General features: G+C 38.3%; 1 protein-coding gene across 1 annotated transcript; it reads left to right on the top strand.

Moving 5' to 3' along the window:
* The first annotated feature begins 1,107 nt into the window (after positions 1-1,107).
* UBL3 (ubiquitin like 3) lies at positions 1,108-21,496 on the top strand. Its single transcript, XM_009951845.2, has 5 exons — positions 1,108-1,197; positions 12,589-12,697; positions 16,331-16,417; positions 20,957-21,034; positions 21,438-21,496. The coding sequence occupies exons 1-5, from the start codon at positions 1,108-1,110 to the stop codon at positions 21,488-21,490; spliced, it is 417 nt and encodes a 138-aa protein (XP_009950147.2). The 3' UTR covers positions 21,491-21,496.
* The last annotated feature ends 1,263 nt before the right edge of the window (positions 21,497-22,759 follow it).

Below are 22,759 nucleotides of genomic sequence, written 5' to 3'. Positions count from 1 at the left end.
CTAAATTCTATTCATATACTCTTCTCTCCAAAAGCATAGTTGCTTTAACTTTTATCATTGTGACAGCAAACACAGATATGGCATCTTTCTTTGCTGTAATGAAAAGATGTTTTCTCCTTTTTCTTTTTTTTTTTTTTAAATAATTATTTTTGTTAAAGGCTGGTCGTCGTAGCTGACATGGACATCTGTCCACAATTGTGAGTTAAACATGTTGAGTCCCAATAAGAAAGACGACCTTCTGGCTTGTTTGTTTTCAGGAGAGAGTGTTTGCTGTTTCTTGTAACATCAAAGTAATGCTTCAATTGAGATAATTACGAAAGTTTAGTAATTGTCTGGGAAATAATTCTCCATTAACTATAGTTAGTCATAGCCAGTGGTACCAGTGAGATTTTTCATAACATGGTCAGGCATTGATGCTATCTGTCATGCCTTTTGCCTTACTGAAAAGGAGGGAGAGGGTCTTTAAAACCCATTATAGAATTTGTGGAACTATTAATAAAAGACTTTGGTTTAAAACATCTGTTCTGTAAATGAGCTATGGCCAGGAAGTATTATATATATCTCAATCAAAGCAAGCAGCTATCCTAAGAAGTTAACCATCTGAGTACGTGAGAAACAAAAGGGGGAGGGACAGACAGGTCGTCTCCACATCTCTGAGAACTCGGAGGTGTGGAGGTGGTGAGTAGTATGTGCTAGCTGTATTGACCACGTGTGCTAAAAACATGAGGAGAGGAAAGTTTAGGATTTGGAATATGACTTAAGCCTAAAATGATTTTATTCTAGCAAAAGTCACCAGAAGTATGAGGAGAAAAGCCTGTTAAATGATTTATTCTCCTAGTGCCTGTGTATATAGGTTCAAACAAATTATTTCAGGCAAATAATACTAATTCTTTTCTGTTTCAAAAGTAAGAGTCATAGATACTTGGGGGAGCTTTCAATAACATACCTCTGTAGTTGTCCATACATAGTGTTTTGTAAACCATAATTAAGATGCAAGCTAGAACACATGTTGCCCCAGATTCACAGAAGCCAGCCTTACTTGCTGCTTTGACACAGAGCAGATGGCTTGTTATAATGTAGTTGTTGATGCAGTAAGAACTGAGAGCCATGGCTGGTGTGGCTTATAATCGCTACCGATTAGAAGACTGTAAAGCCTTCAAGAAGGCATCACTGTTCTCCCCTCCAGCTAAAGGTTTAGTGAGGTCCTAGACCAAGATGATATTTATGCTTGGAAGATGCCTGAGTATCAATTGGATCTTAAATTTGTGCTTTTTATATTTGTATGCAGACAGATTTTTCTGGAGGGCTGGAATGAAGCATTTTTATGTAATTTGATGCTTTTTGTGTAGGCTCTGGGCATACAAGACAAATGAAGAAAAGAAAAGGATATTAAATGTATGCTCTCTAAAAAGCTTTTCTTATTAATTCTTTTTTTCCCCTCCTCACTAAAATCTAATTTTGTTTGAGGAAAAATCTTTTTCGTGGATGAAAAAGGTTAAGGTACCTTGCCAGGCACTTGACTACTGCAGTGGCAAGTACTTCGCAAAACCGCGTGGTAAGCACAGGGGGATACTGCGTCAGGAGCTAAATCATCCAAGGAAGTTGAGCAGTAAGGTAACAGCTGGTAAATGGTATGTTTCTGACTCTGTAGAAGGCTTAACGATACTGGAGAAGGTGGAGGCCAAAATGAAAGGGCAGCTTTAGCTGGTTTAGTCATTAGTAGACAGTCTGGCCGCACTAGTGCTCTTCGTGATGGAAGTAGGGTAAGAATTACTATTAGACTGCCAGCTGGTTGGGAGAACGCAAGCACTTGGCTAGCATGCAGTAGCAGAAAGGTGGATAAGCTGTACCTTTTAGTATTCAACAGTGAAAGCAAAGCACAATAAATAACTGGATCAGACCTTGTTTGTGATATCACTCCATTAATTTCAGTGAGTCGACTTCAGCAGGCTTAGTTTGGGGATGAATTACTGCCAGAATGTTTAAATAGAACAAAAGCATGTAAGCTTTCTGTAAACATGTCTTACATTTTTGTTGAACATTAAGGGTAACTCATTGAGGAAGGAAATAATGGAAGGTAAAGAGTGTTCATTATTCTGTTCTGAGAAGTACAGGCGTAGGTCAAGGTCAAGCTGTTTGCTCTTTAAGAGTTGCATTCTGAATAAATCGGCAACAGCATCTCAATCCTTGATCTGTTATCACATAATTCAGTGTTTTCTCTGGGCTATTTTAGGAGGAAAACAATTAGAAAAGGTTGTGTTCTCATTCATATCTGAGTTGCTTGCTTTTGCGAGAGTAAACAATATCTATAGTCATTGAAACGTCCATTTTGATTAAAATTTGAACTATCTTTTGCATCAGAGACAAAAATATGTAATGCCCTGTCTCTTGCCTTTAATTATCACAGCTCAGTGATTTAGATAGTGCTTGGGAATGGCAAAACTTTGGCTGACTGCCATGATGTACAGTAAACCCAGAGAAGCTAGGAATCAGTAGCTAATAATAAAATCTTAATTTTATGATATTTCCACCCAAGTGAACTGAAATACATCTCTAAGTCAAGGTGCAACTCTGCCTCTTTCATGTTTTAAAACGTATTTAAGACGTTTTCCATTTTGTGTTTGACACTTTCTCTCAAGGCTTGAAAAGTCTAATACTTTAGTGCTGACCAAGACACAGAGTCGTAGAAGGTGAAGGGCCTGTCAGCAGCATCCCAAAATGATTCCGGAGTGAGAAGCTGCAAACTTACCTCCTATTGCTGGCATTTCCGTCAGGCTGTAGGTCTTCAAAAATCTTAGGGAAGTTTTTTTTTTTATTCATACCATGTTCTTATTAATAGCTTAGAGCTGATATGAGGGGACTTTCAGCGGACCTCGTCACTCTTTATTTGTCTTTAGGGAGCGACTTTTTTTTTTTCCTAGAATTTTTCAAGCTGTGTCTGGTTTAAATGGCAAATAGTATTTATATTGGCTATAATCCTCTACTTAGTTGCAGTGTGTTTTTTGTACTACACAATAACTGCATTAAAACCGTATAATGCAACAGTTATTGCATGTTAATCTGAGTATATCAGTTTCTCCGTTTCATGTTTCAGTTACTTTATTTCAAAGTGAAAATACACTTTGCTCCAACACTGGGGTTAAAGGATGAACTTTGAAAACGGCAAACTCGGATGCCATGTGGTTAACTCTTTCTGCCGTTTTTGCTACCTTTTTGTGTTAAAGCTCAACTCCAAATCATGGCCTTCTGTGTGTTGTAATTTACACGTTAAGACTGTGATGGACTTGGGCAATTCTATGATAATGTAAGAGAAGTTGATTTTGCACGTGCAAGGGGAAACTGCCCTGTCTCTGGCTAATGAGTAATTCAAGTAGGTTTTTCTCTGAATCTTTCTTGTTGGAGTGGATTTGCTTGGGGGCCAGCAGAAGACAGGTTAATTCTGTACCCTGTGATTAAAACATTCACCTGTGATACAGTAGACAAAATGCCATTTGAGCTGAGAAGACCAAATACTGGAGTACTTGCATTATTTCAGGTAATGGAGTGCCTCCGTTATCTTGTGCTCCTGGGAGAGAAATTATTCCTGGGTGGGTATTTGTGACTCTTATTTCATTACTTTATTGAGAAGTTTCAAGAAAAGGTTATTCTTCTGGTTTTGCTTTCTTATTAGAACCAATTTTCAGTGAAAATTCTTAACTAGCTCCAGCTGATGCTTTTGTGAAAAAGAAAGAGGAAAAAAAAAAAAAGACAAACCCAGCCTTGTCCCAGGGATGCTGATAGTCAGCATAGTAAAAGAAACAGTAGGTAAACTCCACCAAAATCCATTGTATTCTACTGGTTATTTATGATAGTATCTGTGCTAATTTATTTTGAAGGATGATGCTTCCTAGATATTTTTTAAAAGATAACCGTGGAACTTATAGGAGGATATTGGAGAATATATTGCCTTTGTTCCTGTGTTATTTGAACTGAAGTGAGGGAATGGATGAAGTGTGACCAAGCACTGTGATTTTAAGTTCAAGAACATGGTGGTTTCCATAGAAACAGCTAGCTCTATTGTAGCTACCGAGTTAAATGCTTATAGGATTTTGCTTTTTCCTCTTCCAAATAAAATTTTATTATGCTTCATTTTGGTTTTCTCTTTCGCTTCACTTGAAACTTCTCTGAAATTTGCTTCCTTAGTTTTTGTCAGTGCCAAGCTCCCTTAGCTATTCCTTCTTTGAGAAAGCAGTTGCACGCACTTTTTTTTTTTTTTCCCTCTTTGTAGTAATCTAAAGGTGAGTATGTCATTGGAACTGTTACAAAGTTCACCTTAGCCTTGAATAGAGTGATGTGAGGTGCTGTCACGCTTTCATGGTGACAGGTTGGGATTGCCCTACTTCCTCAGGTGGTGTGGCTTTGAGTGAGTGACGCAGGTCTGTCAGCGGGCTGGCAATGAAACTTCAGAGCTTTGTTCTTTATGTAGTATGTATGAAGTAATTTATGTTACTTCGCATGTTCCATGTCCATTTGTTTTTTTCCTGGTATGAAGTAAATTTATTATAGGTGCAAGGTATTGTAAGGGTAGAGCAAAGCCCCTTTGTGCACCTAAAGCTAAACGCAGGGGTTGTGAGTGTTACCAAACGTGAATTTTAAGTGTTCAGATGAGGAAGTGCAGTTAAGATACCTGTATTCCCTGTAAAATATCTGGTGAAAATAGGTGTCTAGAAGTGTGATTCATAAGAACTTTTATTTATTTTACCAAGTGACTCTTGATCGAGAGTCCTGAATCAAAGATGTCTTCTCTCTCATGAGAATGCCTGCATTGTTGGGCTACAAATTCATACTTCTTGTGCACTTACTTTCTTACCTTATGCACCTGCACCTCAGTCCCTCTACCAGCTAATTTCTTCACCAAGAAAGAGCTAATATCATTACTCTAGATGCCTCTTGAATTCCCAGAAAGCTCTGGAAGTCTTCAGAAGGCTGCTTGGGAAAGTGGCATTGGGTCCAATGATCATGATCTGATACAGTTAAAATCAAATGGAAGAATAAACAAAGTAGGAGTGTACATAAAGGCTTTGGATTTCAAGAGGGCAGATGCCAATTAAACTAAGGGTACTGGGAGTATAAGGAGCGTATCTGAAGAACTTGCATGCTGCTTGTTTCTTCAGGTCAAAGACAGTAAAGGTATAAAATATCTGCATGCTAGATGAGTGAAAGGATGCAGAGACACATTGAATTTGACAGATGAATAACCGCCTCAAGAAAGATAGGAAGAAGGAGCAGAGAATCATGGAATATTTCACAATATATATTTACCCACTTAGATTATGATGGATTCATTAGCCGATTTTCTTTGGAAGGAGAGTGTTTTTTCAGTTGAGGGAAATGCAGAAGAGGTGTCGTGTGTCTGAACTTCAGCAAGTAGTTGATGTTGCGTAGGAAAGGATTGGTTTGGGAAGACAGGGTTTGATGGAGTATGTGACTTGGGTGGAGAAGATGATACGATACAATGTCAATGTGGAAGTATCAGGCTGGCAGTTATGCTTAGTGGAATTGTTTAAAGATTAATTTTAGGACCAGCTATCTTTCTGATGATTTCATCACAAAGAAAATCAGTATGCTGATGAAATTTGTTGATGGTGAAAATGTGGAGGCACCATTAGTACAGAAGTTGATCATGGTGTTGTATGGAAAAGGTTGGATTGTCTCAAAGACTGAATTAATAGGAACAAAATAAATTGCATTAATATAAAAATATCCTGTACATCATGGGTGGTTAAAAGCAGTATTTTGTAATGCAAGCTTGAAAGGCTTGTGTCATGGAAATGACTGGACTAGAGGAAAGCATTGCAAGATTACTGCATTGCAAATGTAGAGACAGTTGTGATGTTCGTATGGAAAATGGGGAGGCATTTGCAGTCCATTTAAGGAGATTCTAGTATCATTTTATAAATTCCTGAAATATTATGTATAATTCTAATCATGCGTACTTAAGGGAAATGAATCAAAACTAAATCAGTTGCAGATTAAAGTGAATTGTGGAATCATTTTAGAAAGGACCTTGAGAAATTTTCTAGCCCAACCTCCTGCTGGAAGCAGGCTCTCCACTGAATTCAGACCAGGTTGCTGGGGGTCTTGAAAGCCCCCAAGGACAGAGCTTCCAAAGCATCTCTGGGTGACCCCTTCCACTGCTTTGATGTCCTCAGGGTGAAAACTTGTTTCCTTATCACAGCTCAAAGCCTCTTGTTTCCTTTTCTGATGCTTGTCTCTTGTTCTGTCTTGGACCTCAGTAAAGAGGTCGTTGTCTTTAGGCATAGGAAGGCTGCTAATAGGTGCTCACCAGACCTCCAGGCTAAGCAAGCCTGGTTTCCTTCACCTCTGTTGATGTGCTTCAGAGCTTTGAAGACAGTGATCGCACCAAGGGCCAGCCTATTAATAAGGAAAATCTTTGCTTGTGTATTTTAGCAAAGCGTGTCCTTGTTTGCAGATGTAGAAGAAAGCCATCAAAACCCCAAGGGGGGGAAAAGCCTATTGTAACTAAAGTAGGTCTGGCACTGGTGAGTGTAACCTGTCCGAGAATAAACACTGGGAATTAGAAGAAAGCTCCACTCAGTGGGAGAGTCAGGTTCTAGAGTAGCCTTGCAGGGAGTGTAAAAACTGAAGTTCTTCATGATATTCAGGATGCGCTTCCAGAAGGGGTTACGTGGGATGGTATATCTACCTTAGGAGTGAACTGGAGTCTAGAACCTGCAGGTCCCTGCTGACTTGGCCTGTGTAATGCTGCTGTTTCGCTTAGACTGTTACTCAGGCTTGGTTCAACCTCTTACCTGAATCTAGTGGAACTGAGTCAGTAAAGGGTGCTGCACGGTGCTGTGAGGTTTCTTTTTGGCCTAGTGTCTTCAGGAAACTTCGATGCGTCTTTGGAGAACAAACTTATTTCTTACGATTGTGGACTTGAACTAGGAAGTAAATGTATTGGATTTTGAGAAGTGAAACTTCAGTCTGCATTTCTGAATGCTCTTATCTCATCGCTTTCCCTTCTGGTCCATCGTTAGTTTTGAATTCGATTTCAAATCTGTTAAGTAAAGAGAAAAAAAATAGTCTTGTGCATATATTTTAATCTTAAAGAGCCAAAGAAAAGCAGTTAGTTTAAACTTGGGGTTGTATAGCATGTGGCGATATGACACTTTTCCTCCTCTGCATTTTTAATTGTAAGATGGGAGAAATTTTAAGCTGCTACTGGAGCGTAAAATTGGTAACAAAACAGCTTATTTAACTGAATAGGTGGGAAGTCACTTAAACATCAGGAAGCATCTTGTAGGTTGCAAATGTCTCATTTCTTGATATTGAAGTTACTTCCCATTTATTCATTTAACTTCAGCTGTGAAATTTGAAGCACTGTGGCACTAAGACATTTTATAGTTACATCTTAAAGAATGAACAAACTGTTGCAGATGCCCATAACACAAATGCGCACAACTTATTCTGAATCTGCATATATGTAACCCAAATTTCTGTTCCAAAAGATGTGGTCACAGTTTTTTCTACAATCTGGGCATATATGTTTTTGGTTTTGTTTTTTTTTAATTTATGGGGTTTTTTGGTTTACAGTATATAATCAACACTGAAATTCTTTATTGTGTATGCGATGCAACTGATGGGGTAGTTACTGGAGCTGTAATTGTGAGATTGGTGTTGGCTGTGGCGTGGGGGGAGAGAGGGCAAGGTTTGCATGCTTGAGATCACAAACAGAATGTGCTATTATATAACTGTGCAGAGGGGTTGTAGTCCACAAATTGTATTTAATCCTACTTCTGATACTGTAGCTGCTCTTAACTGCTTTCATCTGTAACTTTGCAGTTGGTGCTCTAATGCAGAAGTGTGAGATGATGATCCTTATCAGTTTGCTGTAGCAAAAGGCTGGAATTCCGTTTGGTAGCCTGAAAAAAAAAATAATCAAAAATCAGGACGGTTGTTGTTGTGTTACCTGTGGAAGAGCGAACTTGTCAGGGCCACGAGAATTGCGAGAACGTCTCGGGACCAAGACTCTTTTGACAAGAACAGGTGGAGGGGCTTTAAGCGTACAAGGGATACAGATACAACTTCTTTGCTAACTTCTAACGTAGGAAGTAGGATGCAGGGTAGCGAAGACCACTAAGAATCCTTTCATAATTTGCAAAGTTAAAATTTCCTGGTTTTCTGTCAAACCTTCTCTACTGAATCAAGTGGTTTTTACCTGCACTTTCATTTGAGTAAATGTGTATACGCATATGCCCTTTTTATTTTTCTTTTCTTTTTTTTTTTTTTTTCGTTTAGATACGAACTTTCATTAGTGGCGTTTTGCCAGAATGGTTTGTTTCAGTTCCTCCATAGTTTGTTTGAAGTGGGGTTCTCAGGCTTGCAGAATTAGTAGTACAGCAGTTTCAAGCCATTAAATTTCCCAATGCTCTTGAGGGGAATGAGATTAGACTCTAAATTTAAAAGCAAGTGTTGGGATTCTTTGCTTCAAACCCTTTGAGGTAGCGTGATGTGCAACTCAAGACTTAGATTCCTTCAAGCCAAGATTAAGAAATATAAAGAGATATATATCGTATATATATGCACTTATATATATAGACAAACATGCAAACTAAATGTATCAGTGGCATGCTGTACTATAAATAAGAAAATACTTTAACCTTTCATTAGAGCAGCTGTTTCCTTGCACTTGATGCAACATCTGCTTGACTGATTTAAGGATTTATTTTGGGCTTCTGCTGATATTTGGTGATTTTTATTTTTTTTTTTAAATGAAAATATTCCTCCTGCATTTTAAACATACTATATAGTATATCCTGTAAAGTTATTAGTTTATCTTGAGATGTCTTTTATATTTCACAATAAGAATGTAAGAAATGCTCTTCAGCAACAAAAAACATCACTACTACTAAATTATCCATCTTGGAGAGGTAGAGGGGGAGGAAGGAACTAACATTTCTCACCTTTTTTTTTTTTTTTTTCCTTACCCATGTTCCTTATATTGATTTTACATTGTATGTTAGCTGCAGAAGTATGACTTTAAAATTTCCAGGAAGCCAAGTTAGTTTTGGTTATTTCTCTATGATATTCTTTTCCTTTCTGTATTTGCTTTAGTGTGCCAAATAATCTCGGAACTCAGTAGCAAGCATAAAAAGCAATGTGTCTCTTTAATGTTATGCTAGCTGAAGAATCACTTTAGTTCTATATTAATGCTGTGCCCTGATCATATTTTAAGCGTTGAGCAGGATTAATCTTCTGAGGTTTCTTTAATCATCTCCTTGTAAGATCCAAATCAGATAGTTCTAGGGAGCTGATGGTTTGGTATCATGCCTACTGCCTAGGAAAGTGCTATGATCTTCAAACCAGGTAATCCCTCGCGCAGGTGAACTACACACAGATGCACGAAAAGAAATCCTTGGGTAACCAGCATAAAATCAGAGTCAGGGGACTACTTGGCCAGAGGGAGCAAGCTAAGGCAGGGTGGTCTCAGGAGCCAGGTAGAGTTGGGTAAATGTATGCGAGGAGATTCGGGTGAGAGGCAGGAGAGCTGCTGGTGAAGCAGCTCCTCACCACTAGCGCCCACAGCAGGCACTGCTGCCCAGTATTTGGGCTTGGTTGCTTTGTTTGTTTTCTAAACAGGCCGCCCATTCCCAAGTACAATAACAGTTTGTGATGCCGCCTAAATTTTTGGCAGTATGTTGCTGTTGTAATGAGATGCATTAACGCTTAAAGGATAATTAAAGATAATGAGGTATAGAGAAAGTGGAGTGGAGCACAGTACACCATGCCTCTGAAAGCCGGAGCGTGGCAAGCTGACTTTTGATGAAAAGAACTTATTTTCTACTGAGACGTTTTTACAGTTTCATCCGAATATGTACGTAGTAACTGATGTGGTGCTGTATTGCAAACTGTTGGTTAAATAAGAGAAATTAGGATTTAACAGAGAAATCGTGGGTGTGTGTAAAGGCCTAATGTAAAGGACGTAGCTGAGAGGAGTGAGAGAAACCAGCTCAGAGAGAGCTCGTTATTGGAATCGTTATGGATCAGTTGTCAGATCAGTCTTACATTTCCCAATCCATTTAATGACAAAGGTGCCTGTAAAGGCATCTTGCTGCTAGAATTTGTTGGTGTCATGAAGTTTGAAAAATACTCTTAACATAGAGAGAAAGAATTTACACAGACATTTTGGGGGGATTTCATAGGCTGTGGGCCCAGATGTGGGGGACAACTGAAAAGTCTTTGTGGTGCAGAATACTTGTTTCTACCTAGCCTCCTTTCTTTGGGAGGGATGGAGTAATAGGAGTGGGATGAAGTTTGGAGCCTTGCGCTTTATGGTGTTACAGCCAAACTGCCAGTTGCAAGCTTGGAGGCTGTGCAATTGAAAGGATCAAAGTAGAGAAGGGTACGAAGGAACTGAGAAAAATGTGTGGTGCAGTTATGAAGAAGGTGTATGTGCTCTGGGGACGCAATCAGGGAAGATGTTTCCAGTAGACAGAGGAAATTAGTACAACTATCTGGTGAGACATCATTCAGTGTGCTTCAGAAATAGTGATCTGTTTTGAGGAGAAAAGAGAAGAAATTGAAATGTGCAGAGACAGGCTCCTAGGATGAATGGGGAAATGGATGTCCCACTAGAGAAAGCTTGAAGAGCTTGACATGGGGAGTCCAGCTTAAGAAACTACATATGTAAGCATTGTTTATACATACACAGGTGGAGACAGCTAAGAGGGGGGGAACTACTTAAACTGAAAGGCAATCTAAGCAAAATGACAAGTGGACATGGTATGCCCATGGCTAAATTTAGACATAATATGTTGAAGTTGTAATTCTTTACAGTAATCAGGTTTTTGGAGTAAATAGGAATAGTGGAAGAACTTGGTCTGCTAAATCTTGGTGAGATTTGAAAACAATTCCTTAATCATCCTGGAAATATAGAAGAAAATGGAACTTTAATGTTTATAGCCAAAAGTGTTATGAATTTTATGAATAAATTGTCTTTGACTAAATAGCATTCCGGCAACTTCTGTCCGTTAAGTTTTTTCGCAATTTCCCGGTATGCAGCAACAGTGGCTGTGGTGCTTTCTCAGACACAGCGACCAGTTGGCTTCTTTCCTGGGCTAATGGCAGAACTTGTATTTTCTGAAGGGCATTAGTAGGGGGACAGGGAGGGGAACCTAGCACTTTTATGCTGACTCTTTTTATCCTTGCTATGCTTTGAGATAGAGACTGAATGGCTTTTTGGAAGGGTCATTTTCTTCATTGGCTTTGAAGTGTGCAGGATGTTAGAGATTGTAATTTGGATACCTCCATTAGGTGCTTAAAGATAGGTGGGATGAATCCAAGCCAAAGAATTCAAGAGAGCGTAGACAATCTGTCTGGAGAGCTTCTGAAGTAAGTGGGGAGTAGGTAACGAGGCAAGGCTGGCTTGTTCAGTGGATATGATATGCTGAGACTTTTGACCCTGAAAAAGTCTTGAAAACTTGGGCATTGCTGTAAATTTTTCCTTTTGTATTTGATCTAGAAGAAAGTTCACTGAACTCCCACAAGGAAAGCTTCATTGCAACTTAACTTAAAATGAGAGCCACAGTTTGAGAGTGTGATTTGGAAAGAAGTATCCAAGCAGTAGTATGCTAAAGTCTTGCTAAAAGTTGATGCAATTTAGGCTTTTAGGCTAAAACACAAAAGGAGCTGGACTCCTACTTAGCATGGGTTTTGGTAAGTGCTGGCTACCCAAACGCATTTTGTGGCCTTGCAAGCAGTTGCTTAAGGAGCCAAAGTTTAATCTCTTTTGCATCATAAGTAATGCCATAGTGAGCTCTTTATAGAGGTTATTTTAACGCTATATGGAAAAGGAGTTGGATTCGATAACTTGTGAAGAGAGGAAAATTATAGCTGAAGATGCTGATGGTTAGATAAAGGAGGTTGTTATAGAAAAACTATGATTTGGTGGTGTTACCGTATTGCATGTGGATCTCAACCACTTTGCTTGTAGTGAAAGACAGTGGTGGAACAAAGTTTTGGGTTCAGAAGGCTGACAGAGGGATTCAAGTTCTGTGGCAGCTGGGACTGAGGAAGGATGCTGCCTGTCTCCCTGGTGTTTTATAGGAGATGCAGTGGGTGAGATCAGGGTTGACAAATATCATAGTGGAGGGAGTGTGCTAGGGCTTTTACTGAGGCTCACAGGCTATTCAAGTGAAGACTTTGATATTTTTGGTGCTCTATTTGGGTTAACTTTTCAGGTTTGTGTTTTTCTTCTTCGTTCAAGAAGATATGTTGTCAGTGTGTCTTGGTTGAAAGTTTTTTAATGGCACAGTTGATTCAGTCACTACCTATCAGAACCTTCTGGTGTTTATCATCAAAAATGCCAGCTGTTAGAATTTAGTCTTCCTAGATTATGTGTAAAGAAACAAAATTTTATTGACCTCTTTGACCCTGTTTTTAACACTACCTTAAGCTGTTTTCTCAAATCACTTTGGATCAATCTTCTTCTAAAACCAGTGGCGACTTCTCAGTAACGTTAAAAAAATAATAATAATTTAAGACTTCTCTGGATTCTTTCCTAATAGTGCTTTTCTTTTTTTACAGATAAATTTGCGCCTCATCTTGGTAAGCGGGAAAACGAAAGAGTTCCTATTTTCACCGAATGACTCTGCTGCAGATATTGCAAAACATGTGTATGACAACTGGCCGATGGGTAAGTAGCTGTGTGGCTTTGGTTTTTAACTGGCAAGCTAGAAGCTTCCCTGTATTTTCAGACTACAATGTCAATAAATCAATCTCTGTTCTCAAAGTACGTCTATCTGGGCATAGATTTATATAGAAATACAGTTGTCGTCTTTCCTTCTTTTTCCCCTCTTTCTTTGGTTGGGCAGATTTTTAAGATGTGTGGACTATTTCCCACTTTTATTTCAAAAATTTTCTTCCCCAAACTGAAGTACTACTTTCCCCCTATATTTAGAACTTTTCTTGATCAATCTTGTTAGAGGATCTAGTCAGGGTGAGGGAATGTTGCAGATATAAAACCTCTTATGTGAGGACAGCTAACGTCAAACATGGTGTGTCACAGGAATGCATTAGTGAAACTGAGTCTGAAATACTTCTCCCTTACTGCTTTATCTTTGAAAGGATCTATAATAATGATATTTTCCCAGGAAAAAATCAAATATAAAAAAATATTTTCAAGACATCAACAGACCGAGGGAAACTGAGGTTGTTTGTATGAATATATTTGGTGTTATGCAGGAATACTAGCTGGGAAAATGGAATTGAAAGCTTAAGATGTGCATTCACATATGTGAATAATTCCACAAAAACAAAGTGCTTCTGTTCTCCCCAGCTATGATTTCATGGGAAAATAGCCAAAACACAGACATAGTATTACATATGAAAGAAAATGCTTCTTGTGGTACAGGACTTCATTTGGGGTACTGTTTTGATGTTAAAAAAGACTACTATTGACACAAACTAAAACATTGCAATATCTGTTTCTGTGATGCCTTCATCAAAGAAGTATGGTGGATGATAATTCATGCCAAAAAGTTAGTGTTGATAATCCATATTTTAGGCCTTAAACTGGTCTTTGAGGACAGGAAGAACAGGATTTCAGCAGACTTGTTGCTGTTTGTTTTGCTGGGATGCAGCATTATATGTTTAGTAAAATATGTAATGGAGGAGGAGGTTTTTAGTCCTCTGAAGTATTAGATACACGTGTAAAACGCTTTTACACTGAGAAATCTGGTTGATGTAGCATCTGTGTAGCTATTGTATGTGTTTTAATGTGTGCCTACAACATATTTGTCATGACCAAATGTTCTTTGTGTACTTTTATCTGAATTAGTAAAGGCAGAACTGTTTTGGTTTTTGTTTTTTTCTTGCTCAAGTTTATTCCTAAACATGTAGTCTCATATTCCCAGACTCATGAAGAGTTTGAAGGTGCAGATTCTGAGTTTAGATTTGGGAAGAAACCCAGACTTTAAAGGCTGTTCTTTAAAGCAAAAGAACACTAGAACCGGACATAGAAGCCTCAGTTCAAATACCTGCTGTCCTGAGGGAGTACTTTAAGTCTTGATGAATATTTAATTGCCTGTGCAAAGAAGAATAATGTCAATTTAAAAGACTGAGGAAAAATCTACTTCAGAATAGTATATAGCTTTTCACAAACATTAGCCCACTAGCTTTTTTCATACTGAGAGTGCTCTTTGCCAAATGACTCAGAAATCTTGACGAGGACTAGTTTCCTTGAAATAGAGATAATATGAAATGATTGTTTTTACCATCATTTTGACTTACCATGATCTTGTGGGGGAAAGTAGTCATGAAAATATCCTCAGTCACATGCTGGTAGGATTAAGGCAAACCTCCCCTCTTTTGGCAATTCAGTTGTTAATTAAAGATCTCTTGACTTGTACGGAAAATGCCAAATTTATATTAATGTATGCCATCTAGGTAGGTTAGCTGTTCTCTCCCCACACATTCTGAATCATATAAACTTTTTTCTTGTACAGTGATTATCTGCTGCACTTTAAAAAAAAAATAAAAAAAAAAGGTCGTAGGTAAATATTTTCTCCTTGGCCCATTTTATCATCAATGGAAATTAAAATTTGAAATCATGTCAGAAAGAAATGTTTCAGACTGCCAGCCAAGAAGCAAAAATTAAAAGGATGGGTAAATTGGCAGCTTAACAATGAGCAAATACCTGTGCCAACAAAGAGTCTGCCTTCCTTCAGTTGCTGGTTTATGTCATTATAGCACCATAAACTGGCTGAACCTCTCCTCTTTGCAGCCATTGTGTAGTAGGGTTCAGACGGTACAGAGTAAAAAAAAAATAAAATAAATTTGGTATCTTCCAAAAAAATCATTTACCCTGGCAATGTGATAATTCAGATCCATAACGTAGCCCACTTCACAGCATAGCAAAAAGGGCATGTGCTTGAATTGCAGGACAATTGAATCAGACCCTGACTGGAAATAGTTGAAATTCAAATAGCTTTGGTTGCCTTATTTGATTTAATCTTATAAACTAGGCACATGGCAGCACCCAGGGATATTGCAGCCTCTGCTGTTGATGCCAGCCCTGCCTCTGCCGTGTTCTGGGGCTGCGATGGCTCCTGCTGCCTGCCTCTCTGCCTGCTTGCTTTTTCACACCAGATGCCTCTCCATATTCTCCGCAGCCGTGGCTTTTGTTTTAAATGCTTCCTCTTCTCCCCTTTTCAGTTCTTCTCCTTTTGTGGTGCCAGTTGCTACTGCCCATATGTTAATTGTATGTTCCCAGTGAACAGGTTGGTTTCTGTTGCTTGTCATGATCCCTTGCTGAATATTCATTTTGGTATATAAACACTACAAAAGCAGAAAGAGAGAACATTTGCGAACAGCTGTTGCCAGATATCTGGTCAGCTGAGAAACAGAAGATACTGTATTCCCAGAGAGCCTATTTAAATTCAGCATTTCAAGGTTTTACAATATTTGTTTTGAAAGCAAAGTGCATATTTATTTGTTGTTCGCATTGTGACAGGGAACAGTAAAAGAGTAGGAAAAGATCATTTAAGCTTGTAAATTATTTATGATGGCTTAAGCATTATAGGAAATGCATTATAGGAAAATGCATGCTTGCTTTTCCCGAATCACTGTTTGCCACATAAAAACATCCACAGATTGTCCTTTGAGAAGTTCCTTCAAATGCATCAGGCAGTGCCTGCTCAGAGAGCCCTCTGTTCAGGCTCTCGGCAGCGACCTGCTGCTCAGGTCACTGCCCCCGCTGGACATGTAACTGGTTGGATCTGGCCATCATCGAACACTGCTGAGCAGCCTGCGCAGCCCTTTCAGCGCTGTGATCTGAGAATCCCCTTTCAAATGACCCATCACATGCGCTTCTGCTGTGTGCTTTGCGTTGCTGGAGAGCAGCTCCAGTTAGACAGTTAGCTGGTGAGGGGGAGCATGGCTTGAGAATCTTCTGAATGGGAAGAAATAACGGCAATTTTAGCCAAGTGGATATTTAAGCCTCAGGAAGAAACTCACATTTATGAAATGTTTTAAAGTGTAGGGCTTGTATATGTGCTAAGTATCTCATGCAATCTGTGAAGCAAGCTAGTAGTGTTTATACTTACAGCCATAAAATTATGTGCTTCAATGCCCAATGTCAAATAATAAATTCAAGAGTAGATTTTAGGAGTGCTAGTCTTGAACTATCTATCTTCAGCGTATGTTCTCTCTTTAGTGTTTCATGCAAGAGAGTCCAGTTGTCAGTTTTCTTCCTGGGTAAAGGTGAGAGAAATAACAGAAGATGTTTTTATTACAATCTAACTGTGCAAATTCTCTCGCTGCTTTTCAGATTGGGAAGAAGAACAAGTCAGCAGTCCAAATATCTTGCGGCTTATTTATCAAGGGAGGTTTCTTCATGGCAATGTGACACTAGGAGGTATGAAAATAATCTTCACCCATGTTACAGCCAGGCAAAAGGGATGTTTATTTACAGTGCAGTAAATACTACTGTACTGTTCAAGATTTATGGCTTGCTATATACTATTTTACCTCTGCATGGTGACATCGTGTCTTATTGTGTATTTTTCCATCTTGTTACCACTAGTTGTTAAACTTTGGGAGGTACCACCTGGTGAGTCAAGTCTCCTCTTGCATAAAGAAACAGTAATACTGCTCTTATTTGTCTTTCTAAATGGAATACTTTGTTCCACCTGTCTTAAACTGCACTTACAGGGTGAGCTGCTTTATAAATGCCTTAAGTATTTTAAAATGTTTGATAAAGATTATGATAATTGGTTAAACAATACTTTAAATCTCAGTGCAATGAAGGAAGACACCCTATGAATGAGAATGAGGGGAAGCATTCTTGCTGTCCAGTGCTCTCCCAGGGATACAATTGCATAGTTATGCGAAAACAAAAGTAAATGGCTTCACTTCATATGCCAAGGAAACGCAATTCAACTATGCCCCCTTGTGGCAAGTTTTTTTCCCCACAATTACGTATTTTGATGGGTGTCTTTGGTAGAGATACAACACACATTTGTAACAATAATCTTTCATTTTGTAGATAAAAGTCTCCAGTGTGAATATCTGAGACTCTTCTCCGTGCCAGTTTAAAAATAAATTACTACTCCTACTTGCTCTGTATGTTTAGATTGCTCATGCATTTGAGTGCAACACAGAGGAGAATATAAGACAAAATCACTAAATGTTTTTGAAGTTAAGATGAACCTGAAAAGAGTGTTTCTGGACTGCTTATGTGGTGGTCTTTCGGTGAAGGAGTGGCTGGGATGATATAGCCATTGATTTGCTTTCTACCATTACCAATGGTGGCTGGTGATGTACTTTTAGCATAGATTTGCTCTCCATATAGATCAATTTTTAATGCCGCTGTATGTACAAACAAGATCATTGTCGATTCAGCTGGGAGAACTCTGAAATTTTTATTCACACTTTAATTTGTATGTTTACCAGGTGCCCGTGAGTGCAGCTAGTTGCAGTTGGAGTAGCGTTGGAAGACAGTTGTTAAATCCTGAGTTGTCTCTGCAATTATAGTTTAGTCTTACTGTACATTTTCCAGGCAAGGATAGCTAAAAGGGATTTTCTTTGCCATTCATTTCAAGGTGTTACTCTTGACCAGTGCTTGTTCCCTTTAGTGACATTTGTCTAAATGTGAAACAACTTTGAATGTGTGTTGAATACATTTAATATCTTGTTTAACGAGTTAAGCTGAAAAATAATAGCTGCATGCTGTGGACTCTTGCATTAACTCGGGTCTAGGGATTTTGAACGTTTACTTGGATTCAGGGCATTTTAGTTCGTTCTTAACCATTCAGGCGTTGCAATTTAATCATCGTGATTTTACCCGAAGGATCTTACATGTGTATTAGTGTGTTTCAAACATCTTTTTGCTGATGTGTTGTTTTAAGGAAAAAAAAAATCCCTGAAACATTGGCTTACTTCAATACTAATGAAGTTATCTGGAGTAAGATCATACAGCTGAAAGGGGAACAGCGATTCATGAAGAAGCCTGAAAAGACTGTTGCTTCAGTTTATGGTTGTTCATTAGACGTAACCCTAAGTGAACTAGTTGTCTTTAAAAGGGGGGAGGGAGGGAATTTCTTGCTGAATACAGTATTTAGTTTCTTATGCTGTTAACAGTACAGTTCCATTAAGCTTTTCAATCTGTAGCTCTCTGTAACTGAGTTATAGCACTTAGTGTTTTATTTGCTTTAGGTAATTAGGAAATACTGACTGGAATTTGAACCTACTGTGTACTGAAAATCACTTTATCAACTAGTGAAACAAAAGTTTCCAAGGAATCAGTTTGGTGTGTTTTAACAGGAGTCCAGTTTTGTTCACATTTAAAAATGACACTGTGATCTTCGTGTTGGAATCTCTCGTGCCTACATAGTGTCCTATGAATTTTAGACTCCTGTAAACTAAGCAGCCTCAAAGAATGGCGAATTGATAGTAAAACCTGGCTTTTGAGTGGAAAATTTTATCTTAAAGAAACCATCTCCCTTTGCCAGCTTCTTTGAACGGACTGTCACTACAAGAACAGTACAGCTAATGGCATTGGAATTGGTAAAGAAAACCAGACCCCTCTGTAAAGCCTGCCGTGCCACTCTTGCCTGCGGTGCTTGAGCCACACCGTTCTGTTGTGGCCTGCCTGTGTGCAGGGCTGGGGAATCAGCTAGCAAGGCAGAGTCTGTTGTTCGGCTTCCAACAGGAAATTTCATCCTTTAGCTAAATATTTGGTCTGCAGTTTGCATTTGAAGTAATATTAATTAGTGAGATAATACATAATTGACAGTTCTCCTTTTCTGGTTAGATAATGGTAATCAGCAACGTTTTACTTATTTATTGGGGAGGGGGGATGGGAAGCAAAGCCAACCCACCATGTGCCATGCACATACCAAAAGAGGGGGCGAAAAGTAAAATTCTGACAATAGCAAATCTGGAATAAAAGTGGAATTAAACAGATGGGAAAGGAATTAAATAAAAGTTTAGTTGAAGTGAGAGAAAGGGGTGAGAGAAAGAAGACAAGAACAAGAAAGGATTGCCGAGCGTGGGTGAGGGTACTCAGACTCTGTCTCGGTGCTCTGAGCAAGAAGCTGGAAATTGCCGATCCAAACTTGCATGAACTGTGCAAACTACTAGCTGAAATTAGTTAGTTGAAATATTAGCATACTTTTACTTGATTACTGTAAAAATTAGTCTCCACAGCTCACTATAATCAAGTCTCCTCAAGTTGCTTGATGTGAAAGATGTCCCTAAAGTGATTAATTTGTAATATTTTGCTGTTTCTCTAATGGCTTCTTAAGAGTGTATGCCATGAAGATAATCCTTTTCCAGTTTAAGAGACTGTTAATATGCTCTTTGCAGAGTTTCCAGTTGTATCACAGAATCAAGTACCCAAAATACTTCATCCCTGTCAGACTTTAAGTTATCGATAGCTTCTAGTTGCAGGCGCAGGCAGTGCTTCAAGTAAACGAAGCAACTTTCAGACCGGACTTTCCATAGAAATGGCTTTTCCCAAAGTACAGCTGCTCCAATGAAGCTTGTGGAGCTGCGTGTCCCTCCATGTGCTTACACTTGTACTTTAATCATAACTTGCGGTTTTTCAAACAAATACATAGGCAATGAACATGATTTAATAGCAGTGCTGTAGCTAGGCTTGTACCGAATACATGTAATAACCAAATAGTGGGTTTGTTTGTGGTTTGTGTTTGTTTTTTGGTTTGGGTTTTTTTTTTTGTTACTGTATTTTGAATCTATGCTGTAGTGATTAAAATCCAGAGGGGGTGTTTTTCTCTTCAGTTACCTTCAGGTTTGTTGGACGTTCATTATTCATTTATTCACTTAAAATGCCTTGGTGCACTGTGTGTGAAAACAGAACATGTAAATTGAATTCGAGAGAACAAATTCTACTTAAGTAGGAATGATTTGTGTATTTAGGATTAAATTCTTATGTTTATCACTAACTTTTTTCAAACTCTGTGAGGGGGAGGGGAGGACAAAACTTAGAGCATCTTTACCTTACATTTCTCAGAAAAATAATCAAGGAAGATGCTTAATCTTAGGAGTTGGAGAGAGCAAACAAAATTAAAGTTATGTAAAAAACTTGTAAAAGTAACTCTACGCCCACCCCACCCCCACCCCTTAATTGGAAGAAGTCAAAGTTCAGCATATGGAATCTGGCAATGAGAATCTGCTAAATATACTAAGCAACAGAGAATCCTTTCATTTCAAGCAGACTAGAATTTTTGATAAATATTATACTACAGTGCTAAAACCATAAGTACAGCACTGTGTTGCTATAATTAAATCAGAATGTGAAAATGATAGTTTTAGTTTCAGAAACTAGCAGAGTGAATTGTGGAAAGCTCTAATTTTGTTATTTTGTGTTACTAAAGTTCACATTCTGAGAACTACCTTATCTGATTTAAAGTGTTTTGAATTTGATATTTTTCACATGCAGCCGAGGTTGCAGATCAAAAGGCAAGATGCAGACATTTTGTCTTTCAGAAAATCTGTATCACGGGTCAAAGTATGTTTTAGGAAAATCAGTTTTGCAGTAGTGGCTCAGTGTTTTAATGTCTCAGGAGTTAGAATTTAGTGGCTGAATTGGCCCCTTTTTTGCATCCTGATCAACAGAGAGTGCTTAGCACCTGAGCCTTGGCATGAATGCCCACTTCCGCTTTTACTCAGAAGAGGAAGGCTAAGTTTCCTAAGGGGAATATCACGTCTCTAACAACACAACGTTTTAAGTGATTGTTACCGGGTCCCAAGACCCTGATCTACAAAACTTTATCCAGAAATGCCTTTAGGAATCTATTTAGTAAGCACCTCAAACCTAACAGCACAAACTTCTGACCAGATGCTAATCCAATTACAGTTAGCTTCAGCTGGGTGTTTTGAAGAAAGACGACTGCCGAGATGTATTAATAGATCTCCCTTTCTCCTTTTGCAGCGTTAAAACTTCCTTTTGGCAAAACAACAGTGATGCATTTGGTGGCTAGAGAGACGTTGCCAGAGCCAAACTCTCAAGGTACGCTGTGCGCTAGAGGTATTTCTTACTCAAGTACGTGGCAAAGCAGTCAGATCTCTTACAGTCTTTTTGGGTGTTTCACAGTAGAGAAAAGTCACGTCCTTGTGGTCTTCTGTGAAGTCAGTACTGCAATGCTTTTGTACATGTTGCTTGTAAAAAACAAGTGAACTTTCTGGTTTAGTGTTTTTTGTAGAATGCAGAAATTTACTCAAACCTAAAAGCTTTTGATTTTATTGTTAGAAACGACTCCTGATTCGTATTTCAGTTATATGTGCATGTGTATAATACTATCTTTTTTACTAAAAATAATGAAAACCATACTTGTATCAAGCGTACTTACACACAGAACAACCTAATTGCTTTAGAAATGGTGTGTAAACAAAACTTTCTTCTTGCTCAACAGGTCAAAGGAACCGTGAAAAAACTGGAGAAAGCAATTGCTGTGTAATCCTGTAAACCCTGCTAGCTTTACCTGCTAAGTGTGATGTAATATAGTCTTTGTCTTTCATGCTGCTGGAATAGAAGAGGCCCTACCTTGCTTCAAACACTTGTAGGAAGAGCCTGTCTGTAAATCCATGGAACTGAAATATTACATGAACGCTGTCTCATTAGTCCTTTTTTTAAGAGAAAGAATCTATGAACACTTCCATTGTTAGTTTTTTTAAAAATTCCTGCTTTTGTTTGTTGAATAATCTTGCAGTACATCAGTTCTTGAAAGAATTCAATCTCCAGAAAAGTTAATGTGTTCTTTTCTATAGCAGGAGTCATTTTGCTACCACAAAAATCTCCATTAGCCGGATCTAACCAGTCAAGCTTTCTAGATGCAATTTGCACTAAATATGGTTGACAGTATATTTCTCATCAACAATCTCTAACAAGATTTGAGACACCTAGTAATAACCTACAACGTATAACGCAACACTGGAAAATAGTATAATTAAACCAAATCTCACCTATGGCCAAATCAAAGGAAAAGCTGTTAAGTCAATTCTACCTAAGTCAACCTTGGTGGCCGAACTGGCACAGAATACTAACTAAACCAAGTCTAACTATGTATATTTTCACTGCAACAAACAAACAAACAAAAAAAACTACGTGCCTGTAATTTAAAAGCACTCTGTAGAGGGCTGATGAAACTGATTTTTTCGTGACTGCGTGCACTCTGATCATGTCCGTTAGTTGAGTGCTTATTCAGACAGCACAAACAAGTGCAGAGAGTGCATTTCCTAGCCTTAATATGGGAGGGGTAATTTCCTGTAGTTCATAGGCTTTTATTATTGTGCGTAAATGTTAGAAAACATCATTTACTAATCAATTTTATGTATTTGAATATTGGCAATTGGTGTTTTTCGGTCATTTTCTCATCTGTACCTTAGTGTCCAGTGTCATGCTTACTCATTAGAGACGTCAAAAGAATTATTAAAGTTTAAAAAGCAAAAAGAAAAACCTCTGCCATAGTACTAGTTTTGTTTCTTTATGTAATCTGCATTTGGTATTAGTGCTTGCAATTGTATTAAAATCAGAAGCTGATTTTTGAAGGCATATGCCATTAAAAAGGATGCCATTCTTTTATTTCATATCAATAAATTAAACGTTGATATGCTAAAGAAATTTGCACAGCACTAAAGCATGAGCTAGTTTCATCTAAACCTGTAAAAAATAAAAATGAATAAAAATAAAAAAAAGAAAAGATTTTATATTTTTTTCACTGGGGAGGAATTCTTC

This window comes from Leptosomus discolor, chromosome 1 (genome assembly GCF_034619465.1).
Source record: "Leptosomus discolor isolate bLepDis1 chromosome 1, bLepDis1.hap2, whole genome shotgun sequence".
Lineage (NCBI taxonomy): Eukaryota > Metazoa > Chordata > Aves > Leptosomiformes > Leptosomidae > Leptosomus > Leptosomus discolor.
This window is presented reverse-complemented; position numbering and strand designations above follow the sequence as displayed.